Source organism: Centruroides sculpturatus, unplaced genomic scaffold, assembly GCF_000671375.1.
Source record: "Centruroides sculpturatus isolate CEXI.00-Female unplaced genomic scaffold, Cexi_2.0 scaffold433, whole genome shotgun sequence".
Taxonomy (NCBI): domain Eukaryota; kingdom Metazoa; phylum Arthropoda; class Arachnida; order Scorpiones; family Buthidae; genus Centruroides; species Centruroides sculpturatus.
The window spans coordinates 44,284-70,343 of NW_019384677.1; the positions used below are offsets into that span (position 1 = coordinate 44,284).

General features: G+C 31.6%; 3 protein-coding genes across 3 annotated transcripts in view; all 3 read right to left on the bottom strand.

The window, feature by feature from the left end:
* Positions 1-5,254: 5,254 nt before the first annotated feature.
* Positions 5,255-12,039, bottom strand: LOC111626885 (cytochrome P450 3A24-like). The gene is made up of 9 exons (XM_023370405.1): positions 11,917-12,039; positions 7,781-7,877; positions 7,659-7,708; positions 6,476-6,572; positions 6,242-6,370; positions 5,934-6,165; positions 5,720-5,859; positions 5,538-5,656; positions 5,255-5,457 (listed from the first exon to the last, which is right to left on the bottom strand). Exons 1-9 carry the CDS (start codon positions 11,976-11,978, stop codon positions 5,301-5,303), a joined length of 1,083 nt encoding a protein of 360 aa, XP_023226173.1. The 5' UTR covers positions 11,979-12,039; the 3' UTR covers positions 5,255-5,300.
* A 16-nt stretch (positions 12,040-12,055) lies between these two features.
* On the bottom strand, positions 12,056-13,907 carry LOC111626875. The gene is made up of 5 exons (XM_023370397.1): positions 13,878-13,907; positions 13,570-13,801; positions 13,356-13,495; positions 13,195-13,292; positions 12,056-12,074 (listed from the first exon to the last, which is right to left on the bottom strand). The coding sequence occupies exons 1-5, from the start codon at positions 13,905-13,907 to the stop codon at positions 12,056-12,058; spliced, it is 519 nt and encodes a 172-aa protein (XP_023226165.1).
* Positions 13,908-19,927: 6,020 nt separating this feature from the next.
* LOC111626876 (cytochrome P450 3A41-like) overlaps positions 19,928-26,060 on the bottom strand; it is a 33,257-nt gene continuing 27,124 nt past the window's right edge. Inside the window, exon 15 of the mRNA XM_023370399.1 lies at positions 19,928-20,126. Coding sequence (XP_023226167.1) covers positions 20,065-20,126 — 62 coding nt within the window. The 3' untranslated portion in view covers positions 19,928-20,064. The remainder of the gene's footprint in view (positions 20,127-26,060) is intronic.

A 26,060-nucleotide genomic window follows, 5' to 3' on the forward strand; every position in this document is an offset into this window, starting at 1 on the left:
TTTTTATTCACTGCTTTTTGCTTTCTTTCCTTCACTTCCACCAGCACTTTCACTGGATAGAGGTCGCTTGGTAAAATATCTATCCAAAAAGGTTTGGCTTTGCCTACTTTTTAAAATGTTTCTAAAATGACTTAGGCAAATGTCATTACTCTGAGCAGCAATACAGCCAGTGTGAACCTTTTCGGGATGTTTCTTTTCAATAAAATCAGTCACTTTCTGATAATACCTCGAGATTTCCTTTATCGAGCGAGATCCTTCCACGATAAAGCAAACTGAGACCGATGAACAGAAACGAATAAAAAATGGTGCTGCGAACTAATGTAACGTCGTATGGTGAGTTTTTGTTCATATCATGGAGCAAAAATATGTTTGAATTTCATGTCGTATCCTGAAAATTTCGTATGATGGGTCGTTCGTATCCTGAGGTACCACTGTATAGAGATATTTTTTAAAGGGATGAAATGGTCTTCACAATTTGAAATTGATCGAACACACAGTAAAATGCTCGTATAACGCACGCCATCTATCATAGGATAAATGTACTATGCCAGAAACCTTCGCGGGAGTATATTAAACAACTTCCCAAAGTTTCACGGCAATCAGATAAACGGTGTGGTAATGCATGAAGGACAGACACACATACATTCATTTTTATATATATAGATTATATAAAACTGAAAAAATGGCCAGTCTCTGTTGGCATATCGAGCACCAGCAAAGCATAGCAGCAAACCTAGAAATTGCCAGAGTCTGTGCTTGACTGTTTTTAATGGTATTCGGCATGCATGCTGCTTGCTGTGTTATTTAAAAAGAATTGGATATAGTGATGTAGGTCAAAGTGCATGACAATGATAATAATGAAACAAAAAAAGTATAACTATGTTTTGAACTGGAGACAGGATATTACGGTATTTCTTTACAATCATAATGGAAATATGTAGTATCTTATTGGTATTTTGAAAGTTATTTCATGAGAATTGAATGTAGGGATATTGGTTTTAGTACATGACAATGATAGTTATGGGCAGTTCACTTTCAACAGTGTTCTGCTGAACATCTCTGCACTTTAGGTAAACCATTTGTATTTAATTATTTATCAATGTTATGCATGCTAACTATTTAGTATGCCCCGATGCCTGCATTGGGCCTTTCAACTGGTAAATTAGTAATACCAATATACATAAAGGAAAATATCTTTAAAACGGAGATTAAAAAATTTATAATAGTACATCAAATATCAATGATTGAAATGCAGAGATAGAAGACAATTTTTAAATAATCATCACACAACAATATATGTGAGGTAGAGAATTAACTTTAAGTATGGTTACAGTATTTAGTAAATTAATTAATTAACATCAATTTTATTAAGGTCTTTTATAATTATTGTTATTGAGATTCTGAAGGGGGACAATTAATTAGATTAATTACTTAAGCTAATACGCAGTTAATGCAGAAGTGGAGAAACCCTAGTTTTTCCCACCACCTCATATTTTCGTCGCACATGGATCTGAGAGATAAACAGAGGATCAAATATCATCACAAATCAACAATCTTTACAATGTTTGGACTTAGTTCAAAACCCTTGTCAAACATCTAATTATTAATGATAGGAAACTGTTAAGTCAGATAAATTATAAGGTAAGAAGAGTCACAACACCTCGTTGATGACATCAAAGAACTTCAAATTTGTTGCCTTATAGGAAAAGGAGAGTCAGGATGTACCGGCTGAACCAGGACACTGCTTGAACTTAGAACCACAACAACGTGAGTCACCAGAGCAAGAGTTGCACCCTCCAGCTTGAACTCGTGCCCTCAGGGCAGACTCCACCATACAGACAGGTGGCTAAAACTCCCATCCCACCATACTCCAGGCCGAACGCTATCTCTATAGAATCCTCCCTACCAACACACTTCAATGGAAGCAGAAGATATCATTACTCCCTCTCAGAGGTATTATGTCAGAATGTTTGTAAACTCTCTCTCTCAGTAATATAAGGACTTAGAGTTAAGATACAGAATATCTAGAAATGTATTATCCCATGAAGCCAATACTTATAGTTGTACATATATTTAGTTGTTTCAATCTATTCTTTGCTTTAGTTTATTAAACGTTTAATATTTGTTAAACTGATAACCTGTCCTGACTCAAAGAACGGACACTATCTTATGATATCATTTATTTTATAAAATCAAAATTTTTAAATATTTTTTATTTTCTGAGCATCTTTTTTAATCCTAATTTATAAACTTTTGTAATTAAAGTTTATAATTACTAAATTACATAACTATTTCAATGATTAATTCAAATTTATATTATTTACTTACACGAATATAATTTGCATTAATGTAACTTGATAAAGGATCACCATCATCTTCAGAAAGCAAAACTCTACTTTTCTCATCTGTTAAAATTAATGTAATTAATTTTATTTAATAAATTTAATATATATATATTTAACATATATAATTAAACTTATTAAATTTGAATCTTTTTTGATAAACTATAAAAAAGGAAGAGAGACTTTTGATTTATATGTATTTATATTTAGTTATATTTGATTACTTACAAAATAGAAAATAAATCATGTAATAGAAAAATAACCTGATCTTCAAATCAGCAAATAATTTTTATGAATGTATAAATGTTTTCTACCAATTAATAGGCCTGCATCAGACCAATGTATTTATTGGTTGGCTAGCTGGTTATTAGCATTTTAAAATACAAGGACCTCATGAATCATGCTGCACCAACCATATGGTAAAATGTTAAAATAATCTTAAAAACTGATGTATTTACATGTTCTATTTTTAAAATTTATTTGAGTTCTAACATAAGCATTAGAAAAGTCAAAATTTGGAACAATTCTGAAATTTACAAGCATATCTGTACAAAATTAACAAATTACATAATGATGTGTTGTGAGATATGAAAGGGTTTCTGCAAGCCTACTAAGGCAAACATCCAGAAAAAAAAACATGCCACATATGTTAAAAAACACAATTTATTTTGCATGACACAACCATGTACAGAATTAATTATGGATTCCAAGTCTAGGACATATACTCTGGCAGTAACCCAAAATATAGTTGTCATATGCAAAATTACAAAATATTGCACTGTGTACAAAGAAGTTGCATTTATGTATTACCCAAAAATTTCCTTATAACTAATTTTTAAAACTATCTTACACTAAAAAAAAGGAAAATGAATGACAGGGATGAGAAGAATAAATATGGCAAACAGAATAGAATAAAGAACAGAGTTGTAGGAACGTCTTTATGCTGTTGTGAATCATATGGAAACGTTCTTGAAAACAATTTGCCCTTTCCTTAATCCAAGAGGGTTTCTATAAATCTCTAGTCCAAGTTATCATTCATTCATCCGAGCTCAAAACTCGTCAAGTTGAAATGCCGACTTCACCCCTGTAATGTCACTCTATGAAGTTCAAGAGTCTCTATTACTCCAAATTAGTTTCATCTGTCTCTCAGATACTTGGCAATTCTCCCTATTCTCCTGTTCATCAGCTCACTATGAGGACCAGCCAAAACATGACTCTTTCAACCATGTGCCTTCAGGAAACTTTGCATTCATTAGCAATTCCAGGAAGTGGCCCTCATCTCCAAGAAGAATAGTAATTAAGAAGATTAGCAAGTTATAGAAGGTGGAAAGAACAATGGAAATATGCTAAAGACTATGAACTAAAATCTAATATGGCATACAGCCACAGTGTGATTTGATAAAAATTAAAATAAAAAATTTGGTTTGATATTACAAATATAAATTTCCTTTAATTAAAACACCTGAATTGATAAAATAAAGAAACTACATCAATTCATTTTTGAAACAAGGATTTACTTATAATAATTATGAGTGTGGAACAATCTCATTGCTTCAGGTCGGTATTATTAGGGGAGGAGAAATATTTGGGTCCCCTTTGTAGTATGCCGTGCACTTTGACGAGCACATCCTCTTCCTTATAATTATAATACGGAATGGTTGTTACCACCCTTCTTTGTATGCGTGATGAGCTCATTAACCATTGAAGTTTTTTACTTAATTTCTTTCTTATCACCTGTATAGAATTAGATACTATGCTCCATATTTTTCCTAATTCGATATATAGTGTAGAAGGAATGCGTCTGATAAGTTTGTAGTTCTGCTTCCACGAGGCACTTGCATTTATTCCTGATCAGCTACCTTCGGAAGCATCCGTCGTAGGCAGACTGGGAGTGCCTTGCATTTGAGTTGTATGCTCTTCGGTACTACCTGTTTTGTTCTGCATATCAAAAGAAATTGCAATTGGGCAAGTAATTTTTGCCACAGCTTCACTTGCTTCAGCAATAAAAAGAAAAGTGTTTTTGCAGTTTCCATCTTTAAGTAAAAAAGCTAAATTTAAAATCTCACGCTAAGTTTTATATAGTTTCTGGATACAAATTCACTGAGTTCAGCATTAATAAAGTTCCTTTAGTATTAACACAAGCACTTTTTGAGTTCCTTTCTGTACAGCATGGTACACGGGTATAGAGACTCTTTTACCTTACAGAGCATATCTGTAAGATAAAAGAGTCCGTAAGGAAAAAGCATCCATGATGCAGTCATCGTTGCCGTATCTTGAACCAACTTCTACATGCATCAGCCATATATTTTGGCGGTATAATTTCATACTGCCCATAACTCCCTACCAAACCTACGCAGATGTATCTCCAACTGGACAGGCTAACCATTTTAGAAAAGTCAGGGGTTTACGCAATACACCTAGAAAATCTGGCAATGGGATTGTTCGTATACTATTTATATCAAAATATATATTTTAACAGTATGTAATATATTGGTTTTGTATACCTTTATTAATTCTACAAAATAGTCATAAAATAATTTGTTTTTAGAAGTGATGTTATGCAAACACTTCAAGTGCTCTTTAAGCTTGGGCGATAATTCTAAGATGTATAGATGAAAAACAGGTGTTGGTGTTTAGATGTGTTGGTAGCCCATACACAATTTTTATTTTTAAGAGTAAGTACGTAGAAATATTTTGTAATGTATTTGGTGTCATGTACTGATTATTATAGTTTTTTTTATTGTTTTTTAAAAAATTAGCACTGAAGAGGGGTTGGATGCGTGTACCAACCTGAGATACATTTGTCATTTTTAAAAAAAATAAAAGTGAGTTCCTAACTGAAAGTTTGGCTGTGAGTCCGTCTATTAAATTTTTTTGGATTACAGAGACGTATTATATAGAAAGATCTAACATACAGCAATCCAGTTATATAGTACGTATTAAATTAGTGATTTAATTTTATAAAATTTCATAAAAGCAATGAGTACTTATAAAATTTGTATTTACACTTTCTTTAACATTATCATTAATTTCTTGGCGCATTTTGTCCTGGACATCAGGATAATGGGAAACATAGTGTACGCACCACCCTAAAGTTATACTGGTCGTTTCGTAGCTATTAAAATACAGAAAAGTTACTACCGAGAAACATTCTTATTTTGTATTGCTTGAAAAAAAATATTGAGAAAATACTACCCAGCAGCCATAAATCCTACTGCATTGGCTATTACAGAATCAGTGCTAAGTTTTTTCATCTTAACACTCGAGTCGCCTTCTGCATCCAATAAAGTTTGCAATAGATCGGGAGGATGATACTAATGGAAAAGATTAAATTTATTTCATTTTGAAATATTTTAAATTGACGAGTGTTTACTTACATTAGATTTCTTGCGAGAATCAATGATCTGTCTACAAGTATCGATGAGAATTCTTATGGAAGAAAGCCTGATTACATTCTTGATAGCATCTAGAAACCATCTTACATACGTGGGAACAGGTTCGAATTCCGGAAAACAAACTGTATATCAAAGCATTTTTAAATATAAAGATATATTTCTATAATATAAAAAAATCGAATTTAGTGTAATTTACGTGATAATACGGATAAAATATCAGTAGAATCAGAACTGAAAACATTATATACGGCTTTCACGAGATTTGTAATTTCGCCATTCTGTACGTTTGTTTCAATTCCGAAAGCAGATCGACAGACGATGTCAAAGGTAAGGTTTTTAAAGTGTTGATGAATATTGAAATATTCATCCTTCTGTTTTTGTATATTTTTTAGAAATATTTTAATCGGATCATCCATGAGTGTGCTCATCTGCAAATATTGATTGTAACAAATAAATTGTAAATGTAGAAAAGCATTTTAAAGTCAGTTAAAGGAGAATAATTACCATTTTAATTTTTCCAGAAGTAAATGATGTACTAATGACAGATCTCGTATTTTTCCATGTTTCATCCTTTTGTATTTCTAAAAAGTCGAACATTAACTTATGAGGAATCCCTCCATCAGGTAATAGTAACTAACAGCAAAAAATACCAATTAAGTTAATTAATTAATTATTATTCTTAATTAATAAATTTTCATAATTAATAAATTGCATTAAATATCAAATATCAATATTTACGTCTTTATTGGTAAAATTCTTGAATTCTTTTACTTGAACGATTTTGATTAAGTCGACGTCGGTACAAACGATAAAAGGTTTGCCTCCAATAAAGAATCTGGAATAAATTCATGTATAATAAGTTGTTGTATAAGATGTAGACGAAAACGTTGCACGAGGTTCTGCAAAGTTGGCACGCAAAAGACAATATCTGGTACAATGACAGGCGAGGCCTTGCAAGAAGTTCACTCTCTCATCTTTCGATCATATCCAGTTAAGTTCCCATTTATTATTTTATCGGACGAAAAGTTGCGCTAATTTTCAGTCGTTTTAAAGCTTTGTAATTTGAAATATGCCGATATTTGTTATACAGGCCGAGATAGAATTTAGCTGCATTATAATGGGTTGGTACATCGAATGGCCCAGTACTGATTGCTTTCGTGCACATTTACTTAGCTAATACGTACAAGAATAAGGTATAGCCTGGGGGAAATGTTTTTGTCGACATCATGTTTGTACAAAAAAACAAATTTTTACACTTAATTTTTTAACTTCAAATTTTTACACTTAATCATTTGATTAAGTGTAAGAATTTGTTTTTTAATGTGTGCATGGAGAGTGTTTTTGTGTATACATGAAAGATGTAATTTCAGCATGCTCGTATTATATTGATAGCTTCCATAAGCTTGTAAATTGTTCACAAAGCTAGTCTGTAGTGTGAATATCTGAATTGTCTTTATTTTATGCGATACTCGGGAGAAATCGTTATTAAATCGCTACAGATTCTATACAAGGCGTATGAAATGACTATTTTTAGCTAATTTTTAAAACTTTAAGTACTGTTTCCCGATCTAGCCCAAAGTTTGCTGATTGCATAGCTCAATAAGTCTATGCAATCAGCTAACTTTGGGCTACTTCGAGAAGCATTAACCAAGATATGAAGCGAGAATATTTTAAAGTACTGTTTTCCCTTTTTTCTCCATTTTAGTCAGGGTTAAGAATTTAATGAAATTGTATAACAGATATATAATAAATAATCAGTAATGTTTTTTATCATCAAATTTATATAATTACAAAGCTAGATATATAAAATAGTATTTGTTGTTTATGCTTATTATATACAATTTTATATTTTATTATATATTATTCTATAATATTTAATTTTATAAAATAAAAAAACATTCAAACTGTACATTAAACATACCCGAAGATGTTTCCATATTTTTTTATCCATTCTTCGGCACATTTAGTTCTCTATACAAAATAAACAAAGAAATTGTACAATCATTTATATTTTTTTGAAAGTAAATGATATTTAAATTATACCTTTTCATGAAATTCTTTCATATTTCCAGTTATGAAATGAGGTTTTGGTCCCGGAATACCGTATCTTTGGAATAAATTCATTCTTCTCTTTCTCCATCTAATTTGATATTATTTACATTTTATTAATTGGTATCACGAATATTAGTAGTATTAAACACTAACTAATTAGCATTTGTTAATTGTTGATTCGCTCACCAGTGGCTGCAATGCCACCTCGGGAATGTGTTGCTCCCTGGTGCTAGAACTACTTTAATATTATTTTTGTTAAATTTCTGCACGTTTTACCTGGCAACACTGGCTCGACCATGAAGGGAGGCCAGTATTTGAACGAGACTTAATTTTCTAATAATGAGTGGCTGTTTGTTTTTTGAGCAATAAAATAATTTAAAAATAATATTTAACGATAAAATAGCGATGATTATTATTAAAAAAAAATTTTATTAGGCTTAACATCGATGAAAATTCAACGCGAAGTAGATTACCGATATACTAATATACTAATTAATAGCGATTTACTAATATAATAATTACATAGGATGTACTAATACACTATACTAATAATGTATTTTTTCATTCTTTTCGGTTATCCGATTTTTTAAGTTATCCGACCAACCTGAATCCCCAATTGAGTCGGATAATCGATGCTCTATTGTAATAAGGATAGATCCAGGATCAGTTTGAACTGATGCTCGTCTGGGAGGATGAACCAAACTGTACACAGTCATCAGTCTGTACAGGTATAAGAACTGTACTGTTGTGAGATCAGAATTGCTTCCACTTCCTTGTCTTATCATTCCAAAGAAACGATAATTGAAAAGAAAACATAAGTTAAAAGTTTAATACAAGATTATATAATCACTAGCTGCAAAAACTCGCTTCGCTGGGTTTTTATTTGTGGGCAAAAAGTAACGATAGTGAAGATTAAGATAATTACATTATAGCCAATGTTACCCGTTTTCACAGAATACAAGAATTAGGTCCCCCGTTTCCAGACTAATTAGTAAATTTTTACGTCCAGTCAAACGATCTATTTTCAATTTGATCAATTTTCTGGAACGTTTACAATCGTTCTACAATCGAACCAATTCGAATTTAAATTCGAAAATTTTTAAAATCAAAATAGAAAATCTTCCACTTTCAACCACTTTCAAGCCCATATCTGCCGCACCTTTATAGCTATCGAGACGCACCTACCATAATGCACGAGTGGAGACTTGGGGCTACTACCACATACAAACACCATTTATGTGCGATGTGTAGTTTTCGCTGAAAAGTGAAATGTTGGGACACACACGTCCATTTTTATGTATATAGATATAGATTATGCTAAGTCAGTTTTACCTCTTATGGGTCCTGATCAAAGTGAGCTGTCAGAATATAATATGAGTTTGGAAGCAATTGTTTGATGAGTGCTAAGATACTAGTCAGCGTCGAGCGTAGATGTTCTGCTGTCTGGTTGCTCAAAAATCCCTTTTGATCAGTGCTTCTAATCTGTAATCTAAATGCTTCCCATGTATTTAACCATTGTAGAGATTTCTCAATAACCTATTTTGTTAATTAAAACAATTAAAATTTGGCATTAATGCCTGTGATATATTGATGCAGTGTAGACTTACAGAGTAAAGGCAAGTAATCATTATTTCTCAAAAATTTATACACAGATAGTGACCTAATTTTTAAAAGCAAACAGTCAAGTAACCAATTAATGTCATATCTCATACCCTTTTTGCTTCTTATATGACACGCTTTCAGCATGTGCTCTATTACAAGTTCCTGTCTCGGTGGTAAGGAATCAAGTTTATCAGCCGACAACTGTTTTAAGTTCAGTATTTTCTTGATGAAGCTTGAGATTTTCTGTTTGAAGAGTTTTCAGTTTCTTCCTATAGATCATCTTTTGCTTTCTGCACCGATATAAATCCTCTTTGACTTTTAACAATTCAGACTGCAAAGCAGAGATTTTATTGACATATAACAGCTCAGGATGCTGTGTANATTTTTATTTTTAGGCTTAAATGTATATATATTTTTTATTGTGTTATCGTATAACAAAAAAATGTATTGATAAAAGAACAATAATATCGGGCACGTTACCCGGTAAAGCGGTTTTAATAAGGCCTATTTTTGTCATTTTTGACTCTTCGATTACTGCAGTGAGAATTTTTAATCATACAGAAGATGAATTTGATTGAAAGGTCCTCTCATGCCCACAAGGCAGAAAGACTCAAAACTGACAAATGCACCGGCCAGGTAGAGAGGGATAAAGCACAACATATCATGGACATATCACGCCCGAAAATTTTTTAGGTTTGTCGATCATCCGGATTCGACCTCGAATTCTCCAGACTGGACGATCCTATTGTATTAATAATACAGCTGGATAAACAAGCCAATGACATATCCCGTTTATTTAAAGTGGTTTTCGACATTGGTTTACTGCTAAAACCGCTTAACCAAACAACACGCTCGTTGGTTAATTAAAGGGAAGATAAGCAAAAATAAAATTATTGAAAACATATTTTGAAAATTACATTAATGTATCAATGTAAACTTATTTCGATACTTCTAAATTTATTTTTATATTTTAAACTTAAAAGAGGAAAAAAAATTCAATTATGTGTGAAACATTCAAGTGTTTTTGGTAACAATTTAAAGATAAATTATTCAAAATTCATGTTAATTAAAAAATTTGAAAATCGAATCACAAACTCTGTAAGAATTTCAATGTTTCGTTTTAAATTAATTCAGATAAATCAAAATGACAAACTAGGCAATGTAGGCCTATTTTGTCATTTTGATTTAGGCCTACTAGGCCTACATTGTGTTATAATATCTAACGAACACAATATTGCAATTCGTAAAATGACATTTTCCTATTACAATAAAAAACTAAATAAAAAAAGAAATCGGCAAGTTTTTGCCATTAGCGACAACAAAGTAACAGATTTTTATAACTATTGAAAAATTGCAACAAAGTCCGACCTTCAATTCGTTTTACCACAGTAACATTAATAATATTAAATATAAATTTTTATGTTTTCAATGCCAAAATATTCTTTCATTAGTTGTTCAAGAGTTTCCTTTGTTAGAAACGATTACATTCTTTGATAAAGAGCATTTCTAAATTTAGAAAACCGCATCAGAAATGACAGTTTCAAAAAGTGCTCCGAGTTCAGACCCGATAATAAAAATGGAATTTGTGAAAATAAAAAAAGCAGAACATATTATAGCATAAAATGATTGATTTAAACATGCTTGTGCATTGAGGAAGGAAAATGTTTATTTGAGAAATCCTCAAGTATATTTACCTCTGCCTCTACTCCTAAACATGCTGCATGGCTCAATCAGGGCAATGACACATCTTATCCACAGTTCACCACGGAAATTTGATAATTACTTCCCGTCACAAAAGATGCAGACAGCATATTTTGTTTCGATTTTAATTTATATTTATAAATAGTTTGGGCGATACGTTTAGCATTTACACTTCTTAGTTTTGTTATTATGAAGTTGAATTTGTTTAAAAAGTTTTATAGCCAAAAAACTACAGAAATTAAAGTGGTTTAATAAATTTCTTGTCTTGAATATATATATAAATTATTAGAAATTTACAGAATGAGAGTGCGAAGCAATTTCTAACTAGCTAATATACAATATGCAACCTTGGTGAAAATTGCTAAAGAGAATAAATGCTGACTAACTAACGAGTGCTTAATAAAAAGCATCGAAATATAGGCAACAGAAAGCAATATAATTAACTGATACAAGACATGTTGCCATATGGAATTTAAGCACATTTTTTTCCATATAAAGTGAAGTAAATAAAATCCCACGCACTCGCAGATGAGTCAGTTTTGACCTCCAAAGTTAAAATTAAAAAAACTTCAAAATAACACGATAGATATTTATTTTAAATCTATAAATGTTAAATATATATATTATAAATACATAAATTTTATTTATCTAAAAAGGACAATTTTATAAATAAAAATCTGTAATATTAAAACGGATTAAAACCTAAATTCATTATTTAAACAAAGTTTTGATTGATAATTGGAAGGAAATTATAATTGAATTAACTTCTAAATAACGCAAAACCACGTTCATTAATACAATTTAGAAAAAAAATTAATTATTACCTGATCCAGAAGAAAATAATACATATAAAAACGGATAAAAGTCCAGCTCCGTAGAAATACATCTCAACTACAACCTATAACACTGGCGACTGATTATATTTTACTGTTCAAGGTTGTATTATGACGCAACGTGATTAGATTAGATATATTGCTGTTTCCTGAACGAATAGAATTTTTTAATATATTTAATTCTTTTTAAATGAATTCATGAGGAATGAAATATAAATAATTTTAATTCTTCTGAAACGCAGAAAACATTAAAATTAATTAATTTTTACGTTTATTATTTAAACTGTATTCAAATAATAATATTTAAAATTTATAATTATAATTCTCTGTCATCAAGTTAATCTTTCGGTATACTGTATTTTACAACAAATTAAATGAAATATTTAATTAGGAGAAATTGTAAAGGAAGAGAGAAATATACTTCAGGGTTTTTGCAAATAATCATTTTCCTTCTTCAATGCACAACCATTGTTTAAATAAATCATTTTATGCTATAATACGATTTTAATCGGTAAGTTTTTGTCGTTAGCGACAACAAAGTAACAGGTTTTTATAACTATAGAAAAATTGCAACAAAGTCCGACCTCCAATTTGTTTTGCCACAGTAACTTTAATAATATTAAAGATAAATTTTATGTTTTTAACGCCAAAACATTCTTTCATTAGTTGTTCAAGAGTTTCCTTTGTTAGAAACGATTACAATGCTTTGATAAAGATCATTTCTAAATTTTTTATGTTCTAATATAAGGTAATATAATAGGGAGCGACTAAGGTGCCAGCTGAAGCTCTGGAAAATGTGGAAATAAATCAGGGAGGATTGACAATCCTCAAGAATATTTCTAAAGGGTGGTCCGTTTATCACCACCGGGCCACTCACCGTGGGGTCTGGCTCAATGGACGTTAGGCTTGATTAAAAAAAAGTCTTGTTAATACGTACAGTGCTAACTGTGTAAAAAAAGTCTGCTACATGGTGTAGATGTTATAATTTCATATGGGTGTAGAGTTTGTGAATAAAATTTTTACTATCGCTATTATTCTTTTTTTTTTTTTTAGCATTTGATTTTTACAGCGAGCAATTATCTATTGAGTGCATCACAACTGGCCAATTTGTAGCTCATCATGTACCCAGGCCCAAAATTCAATATCAAATATAATACATAAAATAAAACTTTTACTTTATGTATTAGGCCTATATTGTAATATTGACAAAAATTATCAGATGTTGCTGTTTCCATTTGCATTATATTGCAAAGGCGGAGCCTCAAAAACAGGTTGTCTTCGTATGCGAAANTGCTAAGTTTTTTCATCTTAACACTCGAGTCGCCTTCTGCATCCAATAAAGTTTGCAATAGATCGGGAGGATGATACTAATGGAAAAGATTAAATTTATTTCATTTTGAAATATTTTAAATTGACGAGTGTTTACTTACATTAGATTTCTTGCGAGAATCAATGATCTGTCTACAAGTATCGATGAGAATTCTTATGGAAGAAAGCCTGATTACATTCTTGATAGCATCTAGAAACCATCTTACATACGTGGGAACAGGTTCGAATTCCGGAAAACAAACTGTATATCAAAGCATTTTTAAATATAAAGATATATTTCTATAATATAAAAAAATCGAATTTAGTGTAATTTACGTGATAATACGGATAAAATATCAGTAGAATCAGAACTGAAAACATTATATACGGCTTTCACGAGATTTGTAATTTCGCCATTCTGTACGTTTGTTTCAATTCCGAAAGCAGATCGACAGACGATATCAAAGGTAAAATTTTTAAAGTGTTGATGAATATTAAAATATTCATCCTTCTGTTTTTGTATATTTTTTAGAAATATTTTAATCGGATCATCCATGAGTGTGCTCATCTGCAAATATTGATTGTAACAAATAAATTGTAAATGTAGAAAAGCATTTTAAAGTCAGTTAAAGGAGAATAATTACCATTTTAATTTTTCCAGAAGTAAACGACATACTAATGACAGATCTCGTATTTTTCCATGTTTCATCCTTTTGTATTTCTAAAAAGTCGAACATTAACTTATGAGGAATCCCTCCATCAGGTAATAGTAACTAACAGCAAAAAATACCAATTAAGTTAATTAATTAATTATTATTCTTAATTAATAAATTTTCATAATTAATAAATTGCATTAAATATCAAATATCAATATTTACGTCTTTATTGGTAAAATTCTTGAATTCTTTTACTTGAACGATTTTGATTAAGTCGACGTCGGTACAAACGATAAAAGGTTTGCCTCCAATAAAGAATCTGGAATAAATTCATGTATAATAAGTTGTTGTATAAGATGTAGACGAAAACGTTGCACGAGGTTCTGCAAAGTTGGCACGCAAAAGGCAATATCTGGTACAATGACAGGCGAGGCCTTGCAAGAAGTTCACTCTCTCATCTTTCGATCATATCCAGTTAAGTTCCCATTTATTATTTTATCGGACGAAAAGTTGCGCTAATTTTCAGTCGTTTTAAAGCTTTGTAATTTGAAATATGCCGATATTTGTTATACAGGCCGAGATAGAATTTAGCTGCATTATAATGGGTTGGTACATCGAATGGCCCAGTACTGATTGCTTTCGTGCACATTTACTTAGCTAATACGTACAAGAATAAGGTATAGCCTGGGGGAAATGTTTTTGTCGACATCATGTTTGTACAAAAAAACAAATTTTTACACTTAATTTTTTAACTTCAAATTTTTACACTTAATCATTTGATTAAGTGTAAGAATTTGTTTTTTAATGTGTGCATGGAGAGTGTTTTTGTGTATACATGAAAGATGTAATTTCAGCATGCTCGTATTATATTGATAGCTTCCATAAGCTTGTAAATTGTTCACAAAGCTAGTCTGTAGTGTGAATATCTGAATTGTCTTTATTTTATGCGATACTCGGGAGAAATCGTTATTAAATCGCTACAGATTCTATACAAGGCGTATGAAATGACTATTTTTAGCTAATTTTTAAAACTTTAAGTACTGTTTCCCGATCTAGCCCAAAGTTTGCTGATTGCATAGCTCAATAAGTCTATGCAATCAGCTAACTTTGGGCTACTTCGAGAAGCATTAACCAAGATATGAAGCGAGAATATTTTAAAGTACTGTTTTCCCTTTTTTCTCCATTTTAGTCAGGGTTAAGAATTTAATGAAATTGTATAACAGATATATAATAAATAATCAGTAATGTTTTTTATCATCAAATTTATATAATTACAAAGCTAGATATATAAAATAGTATTTGTTGTTTATGCTTNTTAAATATTTTTTATTAATAAAAATTTAAGATTTGTTTTAGTTTTTCACATTATTTAGTTTTGTTTTATTTATTGTTTTATATTTTTTGTGTGCTCTATTTTTTGTGAGCGAGGGGGCCCGGTAAGAAGAAAATGTCTAGGGCCCCAAAGTGGGTTAATCCGGCCCTGGTCACAGTATTATCGCTGAGATGGAAACAATGTTAATTTGTCTACATTTGGTCGCTTGCTTTACACGTAGCGCCATCTGTCGGCAAAACATTTAACAAATTAATCAAGTACAGTAAATATAATTCTTACAAAAAAAGATATAATTTTTTCTTGTTTCGCGTTTCTTGTTATGAAATGAAATTTTGGTTCCATAATACCGTATCTTCGGAATAAATTCGTTCTTCTCTTTCTCCATCTAATTTCAAATTATTTACATTTAATTAATAAGTATCATAAATATTAGTAGTATTAAACAATATCTAAGTAGAATTTGTTAATTGGTCCTAGAGGTGCCATTGCAGTTACTGCTCACCAGTGGCTGCAATGGCACTTCTAGGATGTGTTTCTCCCTCGTGCGAGTAATAATTGTTGCACCCCTTACGAATTACTGCAAATATACTGTAAATTCCCATTTTTCGGTAGCCATGAATAATTCTTTGATTTGAGTTTGGATTGTATGGAACAGTGTTATGTAAGTTACTAAGCCTTAGAACATGGGTTCTCAACCTTTTTTTTACCCATGGACTCCTTCTCTTAATTTTTTTGTGCACCCCCATACATTGCACAGGAAAAAAACCATATCTTTTTTTCCGTTACATTGTTTCAAATTGAAAAAATATTTTAATACTGAAGCTCTGAATTTCAGAAAAAGTAACTAATGTATTTATGAACTAGCACTTTTAATACCTCTTACCTTGTCAAGATGGAGTTTTGCACAGAACTGGAGATTAGGGTTAAAATAAACTGATTACTTTTATACTGGAGGAAGGCTATAAAGTTTATGGCCTCCCTGAGGAAGGCTATAAAGTTTATAGCCTCCCTTCTTAATCTTCAAGATCTGGAACAAACTGTCGCAAAACGTTCAGAAATGTCATTGTCAAGTGACACCACGCTGATGGTACAAGATTCTCCTAACAGACCCCGGTTTTATAATCTCTCTTTGACGTTTGTCAATGAGATATATATGTCGTTTACGTATTTAATATTTTAAATAATTTATATTCTAACCCTTATGCAAGAATGAGTAATAAATAAATTGACAATATACTGTATATACTGTAGAAATTTAATTTTCAGTAAAACAATTGTCCTGAAGTAGAATTATCCTATAGACCACTAAAATATCACCATGAACCCCAATTCGGTATTTTTTTTCTATGGACCCCCAGTAATGTTACATGAACCTCGTAGGGTCCATGTGGATCCCAGTTGAGAACTGCTTTAGAAGTTTATTAGGCTACTTGCAGGTCGAGAAACTCATCACCATAGACCATACGCTCTATTTTGCAATGCTATAAATCCGTATAAATATATAATGCAAATATTAACAATTGGACTGTTTTATTGTTCAATTTTTTGTCATTCATGTATAATTAAAATTAGGAGTGCCTTTATGCTTCTTAATTAGGAACGCCTTTTGGCCTCCTTGATGAAGGCGATAAATTTAATTAAAATAATTTCCGTATCAATACATCAAAAATTCTGTTGTCAAATTTTCTTAGAAATTTGTATGTGTGGGGCCTCTCTGAGCGCGGGCCGAAAAACCGACCTCGGAGCCCGCCCAGCCAAAAACGATAACTAACTAACCAAAATTAATTAATGTTTATATATTAAATAGTGCTATTTAAAATATAAATTCTAGAAAATATGGAGTTATGTAGAGAAATAATAATAGATATTTTAACACCGTAAATGCTTAAAATTAACTTAAAATATAGAAAAATATTTAAAACTTGAATAATCAGAAAATTTTAATGCTTACCATTAAGCAAATAGAATTCATATGGATTTTATAATTTTGCTCTTTTATATATTCAATTGGATATAAGGACGATGCTATCTTATAATTAAGGCTAAAACATCTAGGGACTACAAACCATATAAGTTATAAGTTATCAGTCATATAATTCAAATACGTAGTAACTTATATGATTTATAAATACATGCCTAAATTGCATACATGTCTTAACCTTACTCAAGATAATAAAAATACAGTACATAACTTTAACTAAATTTTTAGCAATTTAAATAGATTTATTAAATTTAATTTTTATGTAATTTAAATAAAAGGTTGGTAAGTAACAACTCATAAGTAGAATAAACGTCATATTGAAACCTAACATTCGTAACAAAAATTGGGCAAAGTATTGTTTCATATAACAAAAAATTTGCGTTTGTTGTACACATCGCTATTATTAATTTCGGAGATTCTCAACGAAGTTAACAGTAAGACATTTTGGAAATTTTATAAATTTTTTCTATATTTATCCAATATTACTATAAATGGTTGTTTTTAATTCTTAAATAACGATTAAACCAAAAGTAATCTAATGTTAACTAATTTATATTGAATAGATACGTAGTATCCGAGAGACACTAAAAAATCTATTATTTTACTTTCAGCGTTTAGAATAATTCTTACGTAATGCCCAATATTATTATTAATATTCAGAACAAAAAAGCTAACCTAAATTAAAATTTGATGCTGATAGTCTTATGATCGGGGACTGTATTATCTACTTTGGGCCCGGAATGCTATGTTCTATACCTAATAGAATGGATAGCGTTATTTACACTGAGATACTTGACAATTATTTATTACAATCTGTTGATTATTACCACATAGATGGGAGCTCTTTCATTTATCGGCAAGATAATGGGATAATATTGACCTCCTGGATGTTGGATCCAGGAGGTCAATATCATCCCATTATCATGGATTTAGGATCAAAGGCGAAAGGAGGCTATACTGATTATTGAAGTATACTTTTTCCACAGATATGATACCGATTTTTGTCTGCGTCAAAATTCTCTCAATACAATGTTCTTTGTATGTTACACTTATTAATGAAATAATTACGTTGTTCGGATAATTGTATTATAACTATAAACGTAAACATATAAGTATGCAAATAAATATAGTTTTTCGTACTAAATGTGCCTTGCAACATTTTCCAGTTCATTAAAATAGTCTTATGCATTCTTTGGGAGAATTTTGACGCATACTATAAATTATGTAATAATAACTATTTTAATACACTGAATAATAAAAATACAAAGTTTAATATTTTTACACACAATCTAATTTTATTGTATTTGATATATAATTAGTATTAAATGTAATACAGAATATTTTTACAACATAATGATGAAACAATTAAAAATAAATCATTAATAATATAATATACAGGGTGTTTCAAAAAACTAGAAAATAATGCATGACGTAATAACATTTTTCTGAATTTGATAACGTCTCGATTTTACAAAAAACAAATTCCTTCTTCAGATTTGATCCCACTGTAAATTTTTCTTGAAAATTGTATGAAGGAAAAAATATACAGTTCAGACAACAAAAACAAATAACTTATAAAAACAGTTCATGCTTTGCAGCAATAGTACGACAGCACCCAGATGTTAAGCAACATTCATCATTCATTCATCCGTGTGCTGCACAAGAGAAAAAGAAATCTTGAACGTTTGCTTTATTCTGGGCCGGCGCTATCGTATAGGCCAATGTTTCTCAACCTCTAACGAATCGTCGCCCCTTCAACGTAGTATCGCCCCCTTCAATAAAACCGTTACGTAGTATCACCCCCTGCACTACAAAATTTCGATGCCGAGGGACAAGGCTAACGCCAAATTCGTACTGCATTGAATAGACTAGTGACTAGTATAATGTTATTTGTTTAATTATTGTACGATATAACGAATAAAATATCTAATTAATCTTAATATAATGTTTTACTATATCGTCCAGAAAATTGTTTTTTCGCCCGCAAAATATACTAATCGCCCCCTCAACATGAAAAAACGCCCACATGGAAGCGATATCGCTCCCGTTGAGAAACACTGGTATAGGCAAACGGGACATTTGCCCAGAGTGGCAAATTACAGGAGTGGCAAACTTTATAAATTTATACAAAATTTTCAAGTGTATTATTTTTAAAAATTTTTATTTACATTATATGGCGCGAGTTCAATGTTGATTGACGGAGCAAAGTGAAGGATTTTAACATAAAATTTTTTTCATTTCATGTAGAGGGATAATGGGCGTGAAATGCATGTTTTGTCCGGACTACATAAATCTTAGAGCCGGCTCTGGCTTTACTAATTTATTACCAAACGTTATCAGCATCTCGTTTTGATAAAATATCTTTGTCTTGTTATCATAGAGCATATATCAGTTAATTGTTCAATTGTTAATAATTAAGATAATCAAAATGTTGTCTTTACTAAATAGACTTAATAGTTAATACAAAGTGGGAAAGAGAATCACCTAACACGCCTGTTACAGAATATAGAATGTACTGTATCCAAAGAATGTACAGTACATTAAGCACATCATGTAACTGTAAACATTTGAGGTAGATCAATAAAATCTTTCAGCAATCAATTCTTCGTGAAATTTTGACTCTAACATGACCCCCTTCCATTTACAGTTTCGGAGTGAGATTGTTGTGTGTTACAAGCATGGCCGCCATCTTGATGGCGGCCATGCTTGTAACACACAACAAACTCTTTCCCTTCAATCTAATATGTGTTCCTGACATGAGCGAAATAACTTTGAATACATTCTATATTCTGTAGCAGGGATATTAAGTGACTTTCTTTCTTACCCTGTACAGTAAACTTTCTATGGATTATTTACACATCCTAAGTTCTTCTATTACTTCCAGTCCAGTTCACCTTATCATTTGATATACTCCATATAAATACTATTAAATGATAGAAAAAAGAAATTTTCAATATATTTTCAAAATACAGTGAAACCTCGCTTAACGAGCACCTCGCATAACGAGTGACAAGAAGGGAAATTCCGGATTGTGCGCATGCTCCATCAGTGTGTTTAGCACTCGTTCCGCTAGCATCTTAGTGTCGCTCGTGATCACACATCTTTCCAAACTTGTGTTCACACATATTATGTATAAATATCGACAATCATAGCCCGTTATATAATAAACACGCCATCTCGTGCTAAATTTCATGACCAATTTCAAATTAAATTTTAGAAATGTCTAACTTAAAAATTAAATATTTATAATTATTAAATTTAACACAAGATGTAAGCATAATTGCCTACCTCTAGTCCCGTGGTTCTTAACCTGTGGTCCGTGGACCACTGGTGATCCCTGAAAACACCCGAAGTAGTCGGCGAAGTTATCCCAAAATTATTAAATAAAAGACGAGTTGATGACAATGTGCAGTACGTCAAGGTTAGAGCAGATAGTGGACTGGGCTGGGGTATGGTGTGCGGTCAGAAAATATGAAAGTGGAAGTCACTAGCAATAAATTTGCATTTGAAGATAAAATCAGTGCGTTTATCGCTAAAATCGACCTATGGATCAGCAAAGTCGAAAGAGAGAATTTTTCTGCGTTTGATACATTGAACCCAATTATTGATTGACAGTGTGCTGAGATTAAAGGACAAATACAAANCGCTAAAAGGAACCCGATTTTAGTCGAGAGAAGACATTGTGCGGAATGCGACGGACCGGCTGATGGCCATTCCAAAAGATGCGTTCCAGCAGTGTTTCCAGCAATGGCAGAAACGCTGGGAGAAGTGTATACACTACCAAGGAGACTACTTTGAAGGGGATTAGGGTTTTGTACCTCAAAAACAATAAATGTATTTTTTCCGACCAAAGATCCGATACTTTTTGAACAGACCTCGTATGCCACTTTTCCACACGAAAATTAATAAAAATTACGTTGGATCAGACATCAGAATTATGAAAAGTAGAAGTTAATTGACGATACGATTACAGTGACATAGTTAATAATTTAGCCTTAATAAATAGTTCGATTTTGACATGGTTGTTCACTTTCTCTGTCTGGTATCTTTTTATAATCTAACACAATATTATCATATTCGGAGGAAATATCGAAAAGCACAAGAGCCGAACGAAACTTTGAATCTGAGATCAAAGTAATAAAATTCTGGACCAGTAATTATTCATTTTTTTCTATAATTTAAAGATACAACGTAAATAAAGTTATATATATATGTATGTATAATTCGAATAATTGTGTCTTCATTCGAAGAGCTCTCTTCAGATGTTCTAACTGGTGTATTCGTGCTTTTGTGTTTTGTTCTGTTGCAACTTTTACTACTTGTCCTTTTTTGCTTTACTCTCTAAGACTGTCTTCTGTAAGTGAAGCCTTTCATTTTCTTCGTTAAGCACTACTTGGAATGTCCTCGGAAAGGTGCTACGATACTCTCGTCATCAGAGAAATTATTTCAATTTTCCAGACTTAATCGAGAAAAGTTCTAGCTTTCGGTCACATCACTTCTCATTTCTGTTGCGTGAGCTTTCTAAATTCATCTTGTAGGCGTAGTTTCTAGCCAGATTTTCCGAAACACAGTCAAGAGTTTCCTTTTTCTTTCTTATTTCCTTTTTGAAATTCATTTGCAAAAACGTGTTTGTAAAGTAACTTTTATTAATTAGGTCTAGCCCTCCTCAATCACTGTCGCATTAAACGTTCGGCGTGAAAAACTATCTAGAAATTTTTGTTTTAATGCCTATGATTCATTCATTGCTGTTGGAGAAATAGTGTTTATCTCCAGTAGATTGCTTTATATTACAGAAATTATTTAGCCAATTTTAGTGAAAAATTTAGTTTCGTTTTGGAATCTGAAAGTGTTTATATAACTTGTATTTAATTGTTCGTCTTTCAAACAAATAAATAAAATTATTTCATTCTTAGAAAATAAAGAGCACGTAAAGGAGCTAATTTTCTGCATAATTTTTCATCAAAAGTAATTATATATAAAATATCACTGATAAAAATTTGCACTTTTTGGACGATCATCCTGAAAAAAATTTGATTGAGAAGGGACAAGATATTTTGTATTATTTTTATTTTATGTAAAATAAAATATTTATTACGAATTTAAAATTTGTTTGACAGTATGTTACTTTATATAAGCAAAGCATTAAAAACATTTCATTTTAAAGAATTACTGAGAACAGATGTTTGTTTTATATAATGCTTGTAAATAAAAGCGTGTATTATATTTACATATAATTATTAGTACTTATTTTAAAAATTTATAATCATTATTTAGAAGTCTTTATGTATTTGAGAGATACGTAGTCTCAAAAAAGCTTACTGCCTTTCCAGTTGTCAAAAGAGAATATAAATTACATACAGAGAAGAGATGGTAGGTATTTGTATGCCTGTATGTAAATTAATATAAAGCTACGTTTTAAAACCAATCATCTTTAGCATCAAATTAACTCATAGCAAAATTTATAGAAACTGAAATATAATTAAATTAAATGGCTGTCAATATAGGAAACATAAATAATATATCTCAAGAAAAGTATAGGCAACAACTAATTCAATCGAGGCACTGTTTGTTTAAAAAATTTATGCTTTATCAATATTTTCAATTATTTAGATCTAGGGTTTACATTGAAAAACCTTCCAGATGTATTTATAATTACAATTATAAATATGATTTAAATAATAATGTGTTTAAATACTGTTTAGACAATTAATAGAAGCTTTCAAATTACGTTTGAGATAGAGGAAAGAGAAAAGCATATAAACAATTGTGTATGTATTTAAATTTTAGTAAATTTTTTTTTGCGTTTTATCTTACTGCATGCTTGAATTGTAAGTGATATTTATATACACGTGATGTCTGATTTTCTAGAGTTGTTATAGTATATAAATGGTATTAATCCATATGTAATTCAAATTCAAGCATTGCAGTAACTATGAATTATACAGAAATGTCATTTTACTGTGAACTGTTACATTTTACTTCAAAACTTAGCTCGGAAATCGGACTTCTGATGAAAATTCTATCACGTCACAAAATGATCCAGTTAATTTATAAGGTTTCGACGTGATAAGGGGTCATCTCTTATTTCCACTCGACTATGGAATAAGACTATTGTCATTGTGAAAATCCGACTCTTTTAAAAGATTTTTATTAAATAAGTAGCAAGTTATATTTCTTTCATCATCATTTTCGTTGTTTCTCCCATTCTCACCCTAATGTCCGAGGAATAGACCCCGGATAGTGAACTGCGTAATTCGTCCGTCAAGAAGGTCATCCATAGGACGAAGTCGTCCGAGGCGACCGCGGAAGAAATCCCCTCTCCCCGGGATATTTGTTTGTTTTGCTAATTGGTCACACCGCAGACACCATGTAATAGAGTAGTCTCCTGCGGNATCCGTATGTATTGATATATATATTGATATATAAAACATGTTTTAGATTTTTTTGTTATAAAAAATGGCACAGTATATCGCGAATGTTAGTACAGTAAAGTCCCTCAAATTCCACTTAGTGTCTGATAAGGTGACAAGTTACCGAAAATGACGAATTTTATGACATAGCGATACGCTAGTTTTTTTGTGGTTTTAGGCCCTTTACCACTCAGAGAGCACAAAAAGGCCAAAAGCGACATGCTAGTGAAGGTATACTATATACAAATTCATATACGTGTAAACCGAGTGGTTAGAGCAGTGCACGTCTCCCCCACTTACCGGCTTCGTTGTCAGAGAATGGCTATAGGAGGGCAAAAATAAGTGAGTGGGGAGGAGTCGGAAGTCGTGACAAGGTGTCCAGATAACTACACGGGTTAACCAATACTAACACATTTAATAAACAAATAAGAGATTATACATATCAAAGACAATAAATATAACACACGCGTAATATAATAAAAATCTATCCTATATTCTAACCTAACCTAACGCTAAAGATCGAGAAAGAGACCTCTCTAAGAGGTCGTGTTGGAGAGAGAGACAAAATTCTGTCAAGGGATTACCCGTAGGATGCGATCTCTTCGTATAGGGCGTTGGTAGGACGCACTGGGATCGGTCACCGAAGTTCCAGTCGAAGTGCCCTTGGATGGCGATATGGAGTATCGGACGGGGTAGATGTCTTCGATGACAATGTCGAGTCTTCAGCAGCTGTCCAGAGGGGCTTCTTCGGCGTTAGCTCCTCTGCTAACCGCGCGGAGGAGCAAATCCGACCCCTTTATATACCTGATCAGCGTGGGAAAAATCTGGGATTTCGTCGACGTAGTTTGTCAGTTCTCCCTGATTTATTACCGTCTTTCCCCGCCGTAGAAAAATTCATTGCCTTATTTGGTCATTTCTCGTCGGGTCGCTCGGACTTATAGGGGATCATGGGATTTCGTCTTACCCTCGCCGATGACCTTCGGGATTCAGCAGCACACGTTTGCTGCTGCCCATTGGCTATTTAATTATACGACGCAGTCACCTTATAACCAGGCGATCCCCTGGAGGGGGTTTCTCTTCAGACGATGAAAGTCTCTTTCTAATACGACGCAGTAGTGTGAAAATTTGTAACTGCGTCCATATTCTCACATACGCATGTACCAATAGTGACTATTTCATTCTATAGTTAAATTTTAATTTTAAAAAATAGTTGTGAGGTTGCCGAACCGCGCGTATCCTAAGGACGTCCGAGTCGTTCTGAAGCGTGAGTGGATGCATTTGGCACAGAGACAAACTCCACAGTTACAAAAAATTAACNGTTTGTGCTAATCTCATACCAATACAAATTCTGGGACCGGCGCCGAAAGGTTGATAAACGTACGGATCAACATGATTTTCTGCAGAAAATCTGTAAAGATTATTTAGTATTCAGCTCAAAAATTTGCTTTCTGCACATTTCTATTATCATTGTTTTACCTTTCGGGATCGAACTTTTCTGGATCTTGCCAGTAATCAGGATGCTTCTGAAGAATAGGCGAACCGATAATTAAGATAGCTCCTTTTGGTATAGTTATATCTTTGTATTTAAAATCTTCAGCACAGACTCTGTTGATAGAACTAAACAACAGGGAAAGTTATTCACACAAGTTGGACATTCGAAATAATAGTACTAAAAATATATATTACATTAGTGTTAGTGGTGATAAACGCAATGTTTCAGATATTACTTGATCCATATATTTAAAGTTCATCAAATCTGAATACTGAATGTCATCCTTTAAAGATTCAAAAAACACGTATTAAATTTTTTTTCTATATAATGTGTCTCTGTAATCCAAAAAAATTTGGTAGACGGACTCACAGCCAAACTTTCAGTTAGGAACTCACTTTTATTTTTTATTTTTTAAATGACAAATGCATTTCAGGTTGGTACACGCATCCAACCCCTCTTCAGTGCTAATTTTTTAAAAAACAATAAAAAACTATAATAATCAGTACGTGACACCAAATACATTACAAAATATTTCTAGGTACTTACGTACTTACTCTTAACAATAAAAATTGTGTACGGGCTACTAACACATCTAAACACCAACACCTGTTTTTCATCTATACATCTTAGAATTATCGTACAAACTTAAAGAGCACTTGAGGTGTTTACATAACATCACTTCTAAAAACAAATTATTTTATGACTATTTTGTAGAATTAATAAAGGTATACAAAACCAATATATTACATACTGTTAAAATATATATTTTGATATAAATAGTATACGAACAATCCACAAAATACTTAGCAAAACATATATATATATATAAGCAAAATATAAATATGAAAAAACGTATAAAATATTCCCATACATAAAAGATATATTTGAAAATTTCAGTAAAATTCTTAAGAAAGATAAGATATGTTTGGCCCCATCTTTGACCAATAAGATTTCA

What these genes read in the sequence shown, in the direction of transcription:
- LOC111626885 (XM_023370405.1), bottom strand. Translation starts at nt 11,978, where the DNA reads ATGTATTTCTACGGAGCTGGACTTTTATCCGTTTTTATATGTATTATT. An exon ending in AAATATGGAAACATCTTCGG is followed by an intron (nt 6,573 to 7,658) that starts GTATGTTTAATG and finishes AATTTATTCCAG; the next exon opens with ATTCTTTATTGGAGGCAAAC. An exon ending in AGAATTTTACCAATAAAGAC is followed by an intron (nt 6,371 to 6,475) that starts GTAAATATTGAT and finishes TTTTGCTGTTAG; the next exon opens with TTACTATTACCTGATGGAGG.